At 39.9% G+C, this 16063-nt stretch overlaps 2 protein-coding genes across 3 annotated transcripts; both read right to left on the reverse strand.

The window, feature by feature from the left end:
- Positions 1–2799: 2799 nt before the first annotated feature.
- hyal1 (hyaluronidase 1) lies at positions 2800–7985 on the reverse strand. The gene is made up of 4 exons (XM_056750469.1): positions 7898–7985; positions 5790–6718; positions 4974–5063; positions 2800–3924 (listed from the first exon to the last, which is right to left on the reverse strand). Exons 2-4 carry the CDS (start codon positions 6714–6716, stop codon positions 3580–3582), a joined length of 1362 nt encoding a protein of 453 aa, XP_056606447.1. The 5' UTR covers positions 6717–6718; positions 7898–7985; the 3' UTR covers positions 2800–3579.
- Positions 7986–8649: 664 nt separating this feature from the next.
- On the reverse strand, positions 8650–13687 carry hyal2a (hyaluronidase 2a). 2 transcript variants are annotated; one of them, XM_056751237.1, is made up of 4 exons: positions 13349–13687; positions 11819–12787; positions 10296–10385; positions 8650–10215 (listed from the first exon to the last, which is right to left on the reverse strand). In XM_056751237.1, exons 2-4 carry the CDS (start codon positions 12761–12763, stop codon positions 9826–9828), a joined length of 1425 nt encoding a protein of 474 aa, XP_056607215.1. In that variant the 5' UTR covers positions 12764–12787; positions 13349–13687; the 3' UTR covers positions 8650–9825. The 2 variants fall into 2 exon arrangements, with proteins under 2 accessions (XP_056607215.1, XP_056607214.1); XM_056751236.1 differs by having other exon boundaries at positions 8651–10215; positions 11819–12784; positions 13349–13686.
- Positions 13688–16063: the final 2376 nt, after the last annotated feature.

A 16063-nucleotide genomic window follows, 5' to 3' on the forward strand; every position in this document is an offset into this window, starting at 1 on the left:
CATGTAGGGCTGCTTCTGTCTGTACAGCCGTGAGGAGATGCTCAAACTTCAGGGACCATCACTTCAGGCTGGGCGCTGATTAGACCAAGAAGAAGAGGAGAGAACTCCCAACGGGACGTCTATTATCATTCCCTACAGCTGCTTATCTGTCCAAACGTATGACTGTGGGTCAATGCAATCTGTGCCGAGGACGAGACAAAACTTATAGGCCTGTGTTTACTTATCACACCAGAATGAGTAAAACTTCATCAATGAATCCAGTCGCATTCGCCTGATGACATTTTACAGACACAAATGTGGAATGAAACAAAATTCTCCTTAAAATGTTTGAAATTTCTGTGATAAATGTGACTGGATTCATACATCAGATGAAGTCCATCATACCTTCATCCACCAGGGAACTATGGGGAAATAAATTTTCTCCACAGCAGAGTTCCAAAAATTCAAATTCCATCATCATAAGTTTTTCTTCAGAACACGATAGAAGATATTTTGAGAAATGTCTCAGTGGTTTTGTTTTCATACAATGGAAGTCTTTATAATAATCAAAGTTGTATGAATATCAACATTCTTCAAAATATTTTCTTTTGTGTTCTGAAGAAGAAAGAAAATCAAACAGGTTTGACACGACTTGAGGACGAACAAATGATGACAGAATTCTCATTTTTGGAGTGACCTATCATCAGTTTCTACTGAATAACACATGATCATCTGACACCTCAGAGTTCATTGTATGTCTGTTGTTCAAGGTTGAAATGTTGTTCAAATCATCAAATAAAATAAACACGACTTTACTTCCAACATCTTTACAGTCATCAGTCCTGGACCTCACATTCTGAACAGCTCGGTTTTTATGGTCCTGATTCTATTACTGGATCTCTCATAGCTGACCTGAGATCAGACATTCCCCCACACATCTGAAAATGATTGGCATTTGCACAAAGATAATTCAATAATGGTACAGAGAGATTACAGCACATCTTCTTTTACTTTTTACTCATTAACTCTCAACTATACATGAGTGACAATGGAATGTGGTTATGTTTGGTATCATCAGGTTATCTGAGGTCACACAGATTCCTCATTAGTGACGGTTTCTATACTCAAGTTATCCACCATATTGAAAAAGTCAAAGCCTGATATTAAATATTACAGTAAATATTTTGTGATTTTTAAGGTCCTACTTTGGTTTAGGGAGTGTCCAACAACATGTTTATGTACAGAAACGGTGTAAAAACCATTTCATTTTTTAATAATAGTCAGTTATTGTTACCTCACTTCTTGATTGACTGTCAAATGATTTGTTCTAATCCCCTCATTTCTGTCAGCCTACTCTGATCTGATTGGTCAGATGGTCTAGTCTGCTGTGATTGGTCTACCACGTGCAGTGTCGCAAATGGAATGTAGGCGGGCATTACACCGAGTGACGCAAATCTGACCCGGAACTGAAATGAGAACGACAGACGACTCGATCGCTTGATTCAGAGTCGACTCTTTTTGTCCCCAAACCTATAATTTTATTTGTTCACTTACGGCTATACAACTTGGCAGACTGCTCACCGTCACACACTGCAACATTACACACAACATGAAATGTCATTTTAAGTAATATTGACTCTTTAAGTGCAGTTGTGAAGACACAAGCATTATTATGGATAAATTTACACAATATAACATGACAAAGGCGTTTGCTAATGCAAATATTTCCAAAACCTGTAATATTGAGTTATTACATTTATAAAGCACAGATCAACACATTCTTACCTTTGAAAGATTATGTTTGTTTCAGGAACTTCAATCTCAGTGTTTTTTCTTATGTAAATGACGACGGTGGCTGATATATTGACCGCTCCAAGATGGCGGACACATCAAGATGTCTGACACGGTCTCTTTGTATTCATGTCTATGATCACACAATGAAGCATCAAACTAAAACCTGTGTTCACTAGAAAGCATTATCTATCATATGTTAATGTTTGACAAATTATTGACATTGTTGAGCCGGGCCATAATCAAGCACACAGCACATCCCAGCAGAGAGGTGATGGTGGCCGCATGCACCACCTGGATTTTTTCATATAAAATATAACATATATAACCTACTTTAATAGTTAAATATAAATGTAAGTTAAATTTAAGCTATATCTGGGTCAATAGTGTCCGGAAACTCATTTCACCTCTTGAAAATCAAACAGAGTTGCCAAATGCTTAATATAGTTTTATGAATAAATGCGGAGCACATCTATGATTCAAGGCCATACTAATTCATCTCATCTCAATGTATAACTGCTGGAGGTTTCTCAATAATCTCTGTGTTCTATGTTGAGCAATTTACCCATCAGCTTCTCATGAGTCATAATGCGTGCGTTATATAAACACACAGTATTGAGGTAATTTTACCTTCAGAACAAAACTGCTGTCATTTAATGTTCAATTTTGTGCAGTCAAGACTTCAAGGTTTGTGTCTACACAGAACATGACTTTGAGAAATAAACAAAGACATTCTCATTCAATGGAGGAAAATGTGTGACAACTTGCCCCAGTCACCGATTCAACACGTTTCCTTTCACGAGTGTGTATTGTGTATTTGACACGCCATTGATCCCGTCTGACCGTTAAAATTGTAAATGCATGCGTGTTAAAGTGACTTTGAACTAAATGTTCCTGTCACACTAACCGTTATTGTCAAGCTGCCATTATAGTGCACTTAATAGTGTTCTACTACTGACATCTAGTGGATGCAAACATTACAACACACGTCCACTAAACAAGGTGTTACAGAGCTATTTGACTATACAGTATTAATATTCCTCAAACATTTTATTTCAATTTTTATGCACTTTATAAACATTTATTTGAGAATTGATTTTCAGTACATTATTCGCCCCAGAACTTAAAGTTGTGACGTGTATCATAGTGCTCGAGTCAATAGCCACATTTACATTAAATCATTCATCAGACTGAAAAATCTTTGCATAAACACCTTCATCAATCTGACTGAGGTCAATCAGAACGGCGTTTTAATATTTAGGCTATATATGAAGACTTTGGTTCCAAAATGAGATTTTTTTTTTTCACAATTCATATTTTTTATTATGTTATCATGTTTAAATTGTGTTAGTTAGCCGCACTTCTTGAGTTATTATGGCTTAAATAAAAATAAAAAATTGCAGTTTGATTGATATTAATTGTAATGCACAATAAAAAACATCATTTTACATTTACATTAATTCATTTGGCAGACGCTTTTATCCAAAGCGACGTACAAGTAGGGTGCAGTGGGCAGCTATCACTGCAGAGCAAACAGGGGTAATGTGTCCTGCTCAAGGGCACTTCAATGTTCCTGGTGGGACTGAGAATTGAACCAGCGACCTTCTGCCAACGAGTCGAACTCTCTTACCACAAGACCACACCTGACCCATTTTGATTTTGGAACAAAACTCTTCAAATATATATTTATAGTTTGGTCTACTCAATATTTAAATGCAGAACTACTTCTCTTGATGATTTCTCATTGTCCAAAGTGACCAGCGCTTGTTCACGTTCATTCCCTGTGATGCTGTCCTCAGATCAGCTGTCTTATGTAGTAGACGCTGGTTTCTGGCATCCCTCGCCTTCCCAGCCTGGAAAACACTGACATTTAAACTCTGTCGTGGAGGAAATGGTTTCTCTCTGGACCGTCCTCCTCCTGTAAGCTACAAAAGACGGACCAATGGTGACGGGTCCTGACAGCTGAGATCTGTGAATGATGGACCATACAGACGGGTCGAGGTGCAGGTAGACGTCAGCGCTCGGGTCCCTCCGAACACATCGGCCCTGAGATGAGCACAGCATCCGGCTGCAGAGATACGCCGCCTCCGTCACGTTCACGATGTAACGGCCAAGTGTGTCGTTCAGGTAACTCTGAACCGCTTCACAGGATTCCTGACACACATCAATATGGGCATCATTTACTGTGTTTGTGTGTGAAATAAGAAGCACTTTCTACTTTTGAAAAAAGACAGCGTTTCTGTTGTTCTTGTATATAAACATCCATGAAAGAAAATGTTCTCCTATTTTCTCAAATAAGAGAATTAAACACCTCATGGTCTCAGACAAAACACATGCCTTCTTAACATTTAATAAAGCATTGAGGAGGATATGAGCATTCATATTAAATTTGATAGATTTTCAGATTTTTATTTGATGCTTCTCCTAAAAAAATCTAAAACCGATCCAGCTAACTTTTATTCAGCAGAGATTTGACCTGTTTTAGCCCTTTGGCAGCACATATAAATCTATTTGATGTCTGCTTTTACATCTGCAAGACATAGTTTGTTCATCTGCAATACGTCTTGGAGACCTCTAGAAGATGTCTGTAAGATGTGTATGATTTAAAATGGATGTAAAACCGCTTTTTCTAAGATGTTTAGCAGATGTTTTAACACAGCAGATGATTTCCAGATCTTTAGCAGACATCTTAAAGACATACCTGTGCTACCTGGGTCCTAATCTCAGGTATTTGATCATTTTTCTTTTTATGTCTCCAGTGTTTGTGTTAGCTGTAAAATTGTGAGTTATAAAATCATCCTACATAAAGTAAAGAACACTCTGTAAAAATAAACATTAGGCTATGGATACTTTCATGCTCTTTATGTGAATTGAATCTGAACTTTTTGTGAAAAACTCTAACCTAACTGTCTGTCTAAAAAAAAATCTCTTGTTGTTCATTCTCTCCTTTGCTTACTCCGGCTTTAATACTCTTAGTAGCATTGCCTTGTAAACTAACGGTACTGTTTAGCGTGTTGACAAAATGTTTATATGCTCCTACTTGTAAGTCTCTTTGGATAAAAATAAATGTAAATGAATGTAAATGCGTAATTGAATTCACAAATTTGTGTTCACCATTGATTCTCCTTCAAAATCTATTTCAGCACAGCATGAGTCGTCCTCTAACATACAGTCCATTCATCAGAAGTGAATCATTGTGATACCTTTGTCCTGGAGTAGTTATCATCACCCCAGAGGACAACGCCTGCAGCTCCCAGAGCGACACTCTCGCCGATAGTGTGAACCAAATCGACCTGAAAATCACACAACAACAAAAACACACCCGCTGTTACACAATCATGCTACTCAAAGGGACAAAAAAACAATTAAAGAGTCAAAATTGTGTGATTTTTTTATGACCTACTTTGGTTTATGGAGTGTCCAACAACAATTGACGTAAATACAAGGTGTAAAAACAAGTTCATTTCTAATAATAGTCAGTTTTATTACCTCACTTCTTGACTCACTCTCAAATGATTCGTTTGGCGATTCATCTGTCTAATCCCCTCCTTTCTGTCAGCCTACTCTGATCTGATTGGTCAGATGGTCTAGTCTGCTGTGATTGGTCTACCAAGTGCAGTGTCGCAAATGGAATGTAAGCGATCATTACACCGAGTGACGCAATCTGACCCGATACCAAAATGAGAACAACAGACGACTCGTTCACGTGATTTAGAGTCGACTCCTTTTTTCCGGAAGCCTTTGTTATTCGTTGACTTTCGGCTATAGAACTTAGCAGACTGCTCACCGTCACACACAGCAACATTACACACGCTATGAAATGTCATTTTAAGGACATTTTTTAAAGGCAAATCTGCTGTTTGATCCCCTTAAACTGTGAGTTCAGATCTCACGCCGCATCAGATCATATTAGTTTATACCACTCAATCCTAAATATGTTAACTTAAGGAATTCCCTTCATCTTTGAGACCCAGCGCTCAGTTTAAAGAGAGAGTTTGGATGTGGTTTGTTTGGCTGACCTGGGAGATAAACTCCATGGAGTACGTGTAGACGATCCTGGCGTAAGGGAAGACAGCCGGCGGGCTGCGGGTGTCGTTTTGTCGTCTCACCCTCAGGGCCTCCAGGATGCGATAGCGGCTGTACAGCATGACCTCACGATCACGACCCCGCAGCAGCAGATCCAGATACACGTTTGGGTAGAGAGCCGTGCTGACGTTCCATAGCCATGTCAGTTTATCATTCCTCTTTGTTTCTGTAGGGGGACACTCGCCGGTGTACGTGTCGTTCTTCTTGTACTGATAATTATAACAGCAGGGGAAACCGTAAAAGCCCCACAATCCTCCAGGACGCGCCCCGAGGCCCAGTTTCAACGTCTCCTCCATAAAATCCCGTGAAGCCCCTTCAAACTCTTTCACGGCTTGAGTTTCTATTTGACCCGGAGTCCAGTGAGGATGTTTGGCCTTCACTAAAGCTTTGGATCCCAGCCAGTAAACATGCTTGGACTCCCAATTTCGCTCCCAAAGCGGCCTCCACTTTTCCCAGTCGATGATGGCCAGCCCGTAAAAGCCAGGATCGGGGATGTACGTCTGTATATCGTCTGCGGCCTTTCGGAGATGCTCGCTGAGGCTGGCGTTCTGAGGAACTCCTCCATACACCGGCTCAATCAGGGGATCATAGTAGGGATACCGTCCTAACTTATTGGCATAGAAGATGGTGATGTTGTCGCCCATGAACACCTCGTCATGGTTGTGGACGATGTGAAAGACGCTCAAGTCCAGGTCCACCCCGAATCGAGACGCACAGCGTTCGGTAGGCGCGTTCCATACGGCAGAAAAGGGAAGGTGGGTAAGGAGAGGGGGCGAGTCGGATGGACGACCAAAGACAGGGCACGGCACACAGCCACAGAAGATCAGCAGAGGACACGTCCATCGAAACAGTCCGTCCATCCCTGTAACGACAGGAGAGCAAAGTGTTTAGCACTCAACTCCACACCTGATCTTACACCAGCTCAGGCAATTTAAATGGAAATGAAGCTGGGCTACAGTCTAATTTCAAAAGATAATTTCAATGATGAGAGGCAATTTTTGAACAAAGGGTATATTTTATCCTGAACAACTCATTATCCATAATAATCATCCACTTCAACATACACCACATTAAGTGTGTGTGTGTGTGTGTGTACACGTACGTGCGTGTGTGTGTGTGTGTGTGTGTGTGTGTGTGTGTACACGTGCGTGTGTGTAAATGAATTCAAACCTGAAACGTGTGCAACATGCCTCATTTCATGAGAAAACAGTGTATGTAATAAACACACATGAAGATGTTCCTGTAGGTTAATACAGTCACAGTGTAAAGGTCATGGGTTCAATTCTCACAGTACACATATACACATCATGATAGGCTATAAGAAATAAAAGGTATAATTTGAATGCATTGGGTCACTTAGTTTGAATAAAAGCATCTGCCAAATGAATCTAAATGTCATGTCATTTAGACTTTAGGACTCTTACAGAACTTTGCAGTTCCACAAAAATACAATTTCTGTCGATATCAGGACCTCCGCTGTGAAATTCTGGACATGTTTTATAGCATCATCATTTTTGAAGGTCCTTATTAAAATAACTCAAGGATTTATTACAGTGAATGTGTATCATACACCGGATAAAGTATAGTTACCTTAATGGTAAATTTGTGGTTTGCCTACAAATACTATAAACTATGTTAACGTGGTAAATAAACAATGGAAGGACCACAAAAAGATCAGAGACCATCACAGTACAATAAAAGTATATTTAACAGTGCCAAGTGAAGAACAACATGTGTCGGATTTCTTTATGAAACGGAAGTTTCAGTGCTACAGAAGATCAAATAAACCATGATTTTATTAGACTGACAAAGTTATTAATTTGTGCACTGCTAGTCATGACTTTACTACAAAGCTATTGTCACTTTGGCTAAACTATAGTTCTTTTCGCAAGAGGAGTAAAAAAGACGTTTGTTAAATAAAAGAGGAACCGAGACGCCAAAAAGCCTTCAGACAGAACAGCCTTCAGACAGAACACACGCTGTTTACAACACAAACACATCAAACACATGTATTCATAGGATTCAGTTATATTGTACTCACTGATCGAATCTTTATGAATTAACCATCAATATATCAAATGTTTGGAACGCTCATGAGCTCGTGATCATCTGGGTTGTGAGTCACACTTTCAGCCAATAGAGAACAGAGGGCGGGGCTTAGGGGCGTTTGCCTATGACGCGGGGCGTGAGCGCTTTACGTTCTTGCGGCAGATAAAGGTTATTTTTATGAAACTGGGCCGTTTTATATCAATCTTGTAAAAGTTAATACACACTTGTAGGAGTTCTATCTAACTATATGAATATTTAATGTTATACAATAGTGTGGCTGATGTTGATACTAATGGATCAGGCACATATGCATGTCACATTTACATTTGACATTTCTCCAAAGTGACCTAACCTTCCACATGAAGCAGCATTACACACTTCCTCTTGGGTGTGCATACGACATAACTGCTTCAAAGCAGAAATGTTAAAACATACTCTCTGCAACATACATACTCTATGCCATTTAAAAAAATGTATAGGGCAAGAACCAAAATATAATGCTCCATTTTATTTTTAACACATCTGTCTACACATTTTTCTGTTTAATTCATATTTTGTTTATTATCATGTTCATTGTAAAGCACTTTGGATCAACTACAGTTGTGTTAAACTTGTGCTCATAAATAAAAATAAAAAAATATCATACTCAATGCAGCTCATTTGAAGTGTACATGTCACAAAGATTTGAAAGAAATATGCACTTCTCTGAACAAAGGAGGCACTGTGGAAATCTCTCACACTGCAATATTCTTAAGACTTATTGTTTGTTGTTAAAGACCTGAGATGAGCAAATGATGATCTACAAGAGATATTTAATTTCATTACAAATCTTCAACTATGTCCTAAAAAATCTGTCTTTTTAGAGCCAAAGATATGCAAAAATAAACTTTCCTTCGTTGAGAATTAAAGGCGACAAATATAACTTGTTGGCTTGTAAAGCCTGTAATTTGGGCTGAACAGATTCATGCGCTGGCGTCTGTTTATGTGTTCCTCTTTAGTTGAGTTCTTCTCTCAGGCAGCGCTCCACAAACTAAAAACACTAGTTCATTGTGTGAATAGAACAAAATATGTTTGACAATATAACTACATAACAAATTAAATCTACAATTCTTTAATAAGTCAACAAAAATACACATTTATTGGTTAAAAAATGTTCTTAAAAGCAGAAATAGTGCTTCAATCTAGTTCGTACAGTCCCAACAGTTTCAGCTTGTGATATCATAACAGCAGACAATATTCTCACAGTCTTTAACCCTTTCACATAATTTCATATAAGTGCTGTCACATCAATAACATTGACAAACATACAGAACAATACAAATACTGTATGCATACAGACCGGCATGTGAAAACACTTTTATTTACAAACGGCAACAGTCTGGGAAAGAAAAGACGATCCACAGTTGCTCAATGTTGTCTTAAATAACAGGATATAAATAACGGTCCGATTATCTTTTTTTTTTTTCCTGGAGCACAGGAAACAGCAGTGATCAGGAAATGACACGCGAGCTGGACATCAACACAACATCAACACATTACACATAATCCCAATGAAACATCACAGCCACACAACATCATCATCTCTTGAAATCATTCTGTGTTTGTAATGTTAATGTAAAGCTCACACACGCAACACTGACCCACAATACATTTCACACGTGAAAAAAAATCAACAAACTGCATCAAATAATAAAAGACTCTGTCATCGCCCTCACTGCATTATAAACCCGCATGACTTCCTTCTCCTTAACACGAAAGGAAAAGGAAATAAAAATGTCACTTCCGTGTCGCTTCATGCCTTCCTTCTATTAAACAAAACATGACGATTCTCCGAAATTAAAATTGAAAACGTGATCAGACAGGATGAAAATTGTACAGAAGAAGGTCATTATTCTTTAGATATAAATGACTCTCAAGGTCTCAGACAAACATCTGAAGTAACAATGGGGTGAGAGAGTAAACCCACAGCGCTGTAAGTGCATGTCCCTCGCCCCGCTGCTGAAGAGGATCCTCAACATCACATCTCTCACCCTGATAGCTGCTGTAACACTGACACTGAAAGTCCTGCTTCATCCTCATCTGTTCATCTGCGCTCAGATCTCCCGTCACGTGCATCTCTCTCCCCTGACCCATCACCGTGTGTGCGTGAGGGTCCAGGTGGAGATATGTGTCCGTGTCCGGGTGTCTGCGCAGACAGCGCCCGTGCGAACTGCACACGAATCGACTGCACTGCTCGGCTGCCGTGGAGACGTTGAGGAGGTATCGGCCCAGCGGACCCTGCAGGTACTGATTCAGACTGAAGCAGCTTGCCTTAAAGATGACAGACACACAGATGTTATCATGTGACGCAGTTTGATCGTACAAAAATAATCATGTGCGTGAATGCTCACATTAGTGCTGGCCCAAGTCGAATCACCCCAGAATATAATCCCAGCTGCTCCCAGAGCCACGCTTTCTCCAATGGTCCACACCAAATCCATCTGCGCAGACAAGAGTATCAGTCATGGATCTTTGAAAACAACATTTTGCATTTAACAGAAGAAACTCAGATGATTGGAACAAGACGAGGGTAAATTATGTTGAAAATGTCATTTTTAGGTGACGCTTCCATTTAAACAGAGGAAATGATTGAGGAAATAAGCAGGAATGGTGTGTGGGTGGTGCCACGAAAATTAGAGGCACCCTTCCTGTTCCCCTGCGAGCACACACACAGACACACGCACACAAACACACGCATGTATACGCACACACAAACACAAGCAGACACACCAACACACTCACAAACAAATACAAACTCACACACGCACACAAACAAAGACACACAAACACAAATGCACACACAAAACAAACACACACCCACTTAGACACAAACACACAAATGCACGCACACAAAGAAACAAACACACACACACACACAAACAAATGCACGCGCATAAACCACATGTTGGGTTTCCATGTTTTATGGGGACATTCCATAGACGCAATGTTTTTATACTGTACAAACTGTATATCATATTCCCTAAACCTCACAATCACACACAAATTTCTGCTCCTTTAGATTTTCTAAGAAGTTAATTGTGTTTGATGTATAAGCTTGTTTCCTCATGGGGACCCACAAGGACAAGTATTTGGATATTTCTACTTTGTGGGGACATTTTGTAGGGTTTAACCTTCCCACAAACACACACACACATACAGAGACACACATACAAAAATTTACGCATGCATGCACACGCACACAGACACACACAAGCATACACACATGGACGCACACGCACGCACACAAACACCCACGCACACACACAGATGTGAAGGTCATAAAACAATCTTAATGATAAGTTCACAATAGTGAAAGTTCACAATAAAGCAAAGAATTGACAAACACACATTAAACAAACACACTGAGGAATGAAAGGCAGCTGAATGGAATCTTCTGTCAGTTAGGTCAACATTTATTTCCGTACATTTTGTTGTCATGTCAAAGGTTAGCTTCAGGTCATATCCAGCTAAACAGAATTGTAATGAACCCCTTGCTAAGCCCCGTCTTCAAACCCTCTACAGCAGTGGTTTTCAAACTTTTTCTCAAACCCTTTGTGGAGGGTCCATCGCTTTGCGCGCCCCCCCCCAATTATTAAGCGTTATAATCTTGAATGTAGAATTATGACTAAACCAAAAACATGTTTAAAATGGATTCATTTTGTTGGCGGTCTCATTTTTCAAATGCTTGATGGCATCAAATTTATGATTCATTTCTATATTTCATGAAATGCCACAAAATCTGTGGCCCCCTGGATCCATCTTGGGGGTCCCCAGTTTGAGAAACTCCTTGCAAAATTTCACAGAAGATTTCCAACAACATACGGTAAGAGGGTTCAGGAATAGAGCATATCTTGTCTGCTCTCTATAAACTCACCTCAGACAGCAATTCTGATTTGTTGTCATAAGTGGGACGGGTGTAGATGAAAACGGGACGTGCCAGTCCCTCGCCGTCCGATGCCAGTCTCATGCCCTCCTTCACCCTGTTCCGGACAAACTGGCGACCGGAGGATGTTGACCGCAACACTGAGCTCATGTATACTGACGGGAAAAGAGCCGTGCTTTCGGTCCACAGCCATTTCAGCTGGTTGTTCCGAGATACCTCGACATCCGGGCAGCGGCCCGTGTAGTTCTCCAGACTGTTGCGATAGTCGTGATTGTAGCAGTCAGGAAAGAGGTAGAAGCCCCAGAGCTGGTTGGGACGTAAGCTTTTGGCCAGACGTAAAGTTTCACGCATGAATCTACGACTGGACATCTCAAACTCCTGTTGAGCTGCTTTGGATATCTTCCCTGAAGTCCAGCTTGGGTTTTTCTCGGCCACCTGAGAGAGAGACTGGCTCTTGTAAATATCTTTGGCATCCCAATTTCGCATCCATAGGGGGCGCCATTCTTCCCAGTCTATAACAGCCAGACCTCGTGCCGACGGGTCACGGATGTATTTTTCAATGCCGTCCGGCATCTTCTCCAGGTGCTCTGTGAGGCTGGCCGTTTGCGGTAATCCACCATTGACAGAAGTGCCGTCTGCCTTAAAGTAGGGATACAGACCCAGACGGTCTCGGTAGAATAATGTGAGGTTCTGCTTGGTGAAACCTTCGTTAGGAGAAGCTACGATCTGAAACTGGTTAAGTTGAAAGTGGACGTTGTGTCGGGGTCTGCAGTCTTCTGTTGGGGCATTCCAGATGAGAATCACAGGCTTGTGAGGATGAAGAGGCCATCGGGTGGCCTTCAGATTCTGTCCTATAGACAGACGGTCCAGAACCAGCGGAACCAATAACCAGATTCTCCAAACAGAACGAAACCAGTGAGCCATGACTTTTGCCATTCACAATAACACTCTTCACCGCTGCTGAAACCAAAAAAACACATCGTAAGAGTCACGATTTAAAGTCTTTTGATGAAACCTACGCTCATTCAAAATAAAAATAAAAGCACGGAAAGAAATTTGTCATCTCTTATATTTGACATCTCACCAAATACACCATCAAAATCAATGATCTGAACCACGCTGCTTACTATTTTTTTATTTTATTACTTTATTATGTAACGGATGAATGGTTTATCTTAATTTTTCCTTCCAAAACTTTTTTAGGAGTTGTGATCTCCACTGATTTATCCAATGAACTATAACAAATCACCCTAACAGACTATAGTAAAGGTTTTGTATATTATAGTGTTTAATACTTTGTTTATTCTGTAGTTAATAATGTAAGTTAAACGTTATACAATATTATACTTTAATATTTAAAACACTGTATCTAGGACTTTTAAAACAAAACACCTAAAGTAAATACTACAGTAAATTTTCTACAGAACAGAGTAAACGTCTAACTGTTGTTTAAACTACTTAATATCAGCATTATTCACACTGAATAGTAAAATAAATAGTGTAATAAAAAGAACAACTCACATGTGTTTTCTCCTCATTCACAGATGACTGATTCACTCCATCCTGAGCTTGACGTGAACAGCATCGCCAGAGACTTTTTCTCTCGAGTTTTCTTCTCTTTAAACGTTTGGGGAATATCGGGAACTAACAGAAATTAATGTCGAGTTTTCTCTGAAGTAAATCTTCTTACATCTTCAAATCACGAGACACTTTTATCTGCACAGACGCGCGACTGCTTCACTGAGCACTTTTCATTGACACAGTGCGCGCGGGGCGGAGGGGGCGTGGCTTCATTACCAGCTCACTGTGGGCGGACTTTGTGCTTCATATACATTAGTAAAGTTTTTAAAATAAGAATGATGATACACTTACGTAATAGTACCATCATATTTGCACGAGAACATAAAATAATACCGGCTTAGTGATAATATGTTTAACAAGAGTTTAATTTCTAGTAACATTGTTCAAACATGATTCTTAGAAGTTAATTTGTGGTTATCAAACTTTAGTAACCATAGAGGTTTTGTGTGTTTATTTGTAGTAAAATCATTTTTGCTTTTAAGGAGTATGAGAAACATGATCATCTGTGGCACTTTCTGCAGTTCTGTATCATTTGAACATGTTTAAGAATAAAAAACATATGCATTCTTTCCTTGTTTTTATGAATACATGAATGTAATCCAAATATGCCTGCAATTGAATATCCATGTAAACTAATAAATGAAGACCCACAGTTCCTGATTCGATGTTTTAGAACTTTTCGTATTCATAAAATTCTGAGGATCCACGTGATGGATAAGATAACAGAGAACTGTTGGTGTGCTTTCAAACGGGTCCTCTCTGACAATGACCTGCAAAATCCTGTTGCCATTTCTGTATACTTTGCCGACTCATGTGTGCTCATGAAAGAAAGAAAGAGAGAGAGAGAGACGTTTCCTTCCTTGGGCCGAGCCAGTTCCTTTTCTCCCAATACTTTGACTTTTACATCACCGTTACAGCTAGGCACCGCCAGGAAGTTTAACAATGTGAGAGGAACTGAACACACACACACGTCACCGCCCACCACCCGAAAATGGCAAATTTACATCCTGAGACACAGTGAAAGAACAGCGGCACTCCTGCGTAATCTCTCAATATCTGTGAGATGGTGGTCTAGTGGGTTAAACCACTGAACTGGTGAATTCAAAGGTTGCTGGTTCGATCCCAGCAGCCACCACCAGTGTGTCCTTGAGCAAGACACTTTACTCCATGTTGCTCGAGAGGGATTGTCCCTGTAATAAGTGCACTGTAAGTCAAGCGTCTTACAAATGACTAAAAGAAAAAAAATAAAAAATCTGTCACCCTTTAAGACACTCCCACAATAACCCTGAGGTCAAAGGTCACTCTACAGATTCACTGGATAAGAGTGATTCACGAGGTAGAAAAATTGCTTTATTTTTCTAGAATCTCCATGAAACAGCTCAATCAAAGAGATTTCATCAAATTCCATTTCATCAAAAACGTCTCCCTGAAAAAACTATTTTTATATCCTCATCACATCAACGTGGACAATAGATGGACTTGTTAAGACACCATTTTAGTCTAGTGGTTTGTAAAACAGAAATCTTTATTACATGTTTGTTCACCAATAGCACATAAGGATAGATTTGTGTTATCTTTTGGGATTGCCTGTTGATGTGGGTGAAAAGGTGATGGTGTCTCAGAGGGGCAGATTTCCTCCACCGTCCGCTGCCTATTCATCACATTTAAACGCCCACTTTTCACAATTCACTCAGTTTCCTGTGAACACGATCAAGTACGATCTATCCCACCCTATATTATTTGCTCACCGAACGTCCTGTTTTACTTGGAAATATGTCAGAAATAGTCTGTTCCGCACAACCCTTTAAATATAACGTGGCATAATAGAGCACTTAGAATAAGACACGTGGACTTCTGTGATTTTTTGTGCTTTGAAGAGCTCAACACCCACTGGTCACCAGGTAGAAAAGTAAAACGAGAAAAATGATTTGTCATTGAAAACAGTGTGTGCCGTTTCTTTACAGCGCTGGAGGGCCGCTGTAACCTTCACACGTCCAGCCGTGTATTCTCTCAGTGTTATCCGTGTCTGTGAGTTTACACAGACGTGGCATCCGGCTAAAGCTTTGGCTAGTTCATTCAGGTCGGTTGGGACAAACATTCCCTGTTCATCATGTCCATCTGTTCTTAATGTACCTCTGATAACTCGTCTATCACATGTTGATAAAGCAGAAGCCCCTGAAGAATCCTAACAGGGAACTTCAAAGCAGAGCGGAAACCTTTCAAAGAGCTTGACCTCTGACATTCAGCCATCACTCCACCCAAACTCCTGATGCCACGCAAACTACACAAGACACGGCCGACTTAAACAACATATAAGACAGGAACAGACTTCACCTCACAATACCCCCAACGCAAGACATGCTCCATTATAAACACCAAGAGATCTTTGGCTTTGATGAAAAATTAATAGGACATATGATCACATAATTATTAATGTCTTTCTAAAGAAAAAGGAAGTGGTGAAAAGGATGTTACAAGTCTTCTTAATAGTTGTTAGTGTATTGCCAGGGAACACGTGGTGTGTTTCTGTGGTAAATAAAATATCGGCAGATTAACATTTAGTAATGTAGCACACGCTTCTATCCAAAGCGACTTACAGATGAGGTAAACAATGGAAGCAATTGGAACAACATAAGGTCAATAAAAGCATAAGTG

The sequence above is a fragment of the Triplophysa dalaica genome, chromosome 6 (genome assembly GCF_015846415.1).
Source record: "Triplophysa dalaica isolate WHDGS20190420 chromosome 6, ASM1584641v1, whole genome shotgun sequence".
Classification (NCBI taxonomy): domain Eukaryota; kingdom Metazoa; phylum Chordata; class Actinopteri; order Cypriniformes; family Nemacheilidae; genus Triplophysa; species Triplophysa dalaica.

Bases quoted from the DNA above. Each gene is read 5' to 3' on its own strand.
- hyal1 (XM_056750469.1), bottom strand. From the start codon at position 6,716: ATGGACGGACTGTTTCGATGGACGTGTCCTCTGCTGATCTTCTGTGGC. The intron at 5,064-5,789 runs GTCAGCCAAACA...TGTGATTTTCAG, and splicing joins CCATGGAGTTTATCTCCCAG to GTCGATTTGGTTCACACTAT. The intron at 3,925-4,973 runs GTATCACAATGA...GATGTGTGTCAG, and splicing joins ATAACTACTCCAGGACAAAG to GAATCCTGTGAAGCGGTTCA.
- hyal2a (XM_056751237.1), bottom strand. From the start codon at position 12,763: ATGGCAAAAGTCATGGCTCACTGGTTTCGTTCTGTTTGGAGAATCTGG. The intron at 10,386-11,818 runs GTGAGTTTATAG...TTGTCTGCGCAG, and splicing joins AATCAGAATTGCTGTCTGAG to ATGGATTTGGTGTGGACCAT. The intron at 10,216-10,295 runs GTGAGCATTCAC...GTCATCTTTAAG, and splicing joins CGACTTGGGCCAGCACTAAT to GCAAGCTGCTTCAGTCTGAA.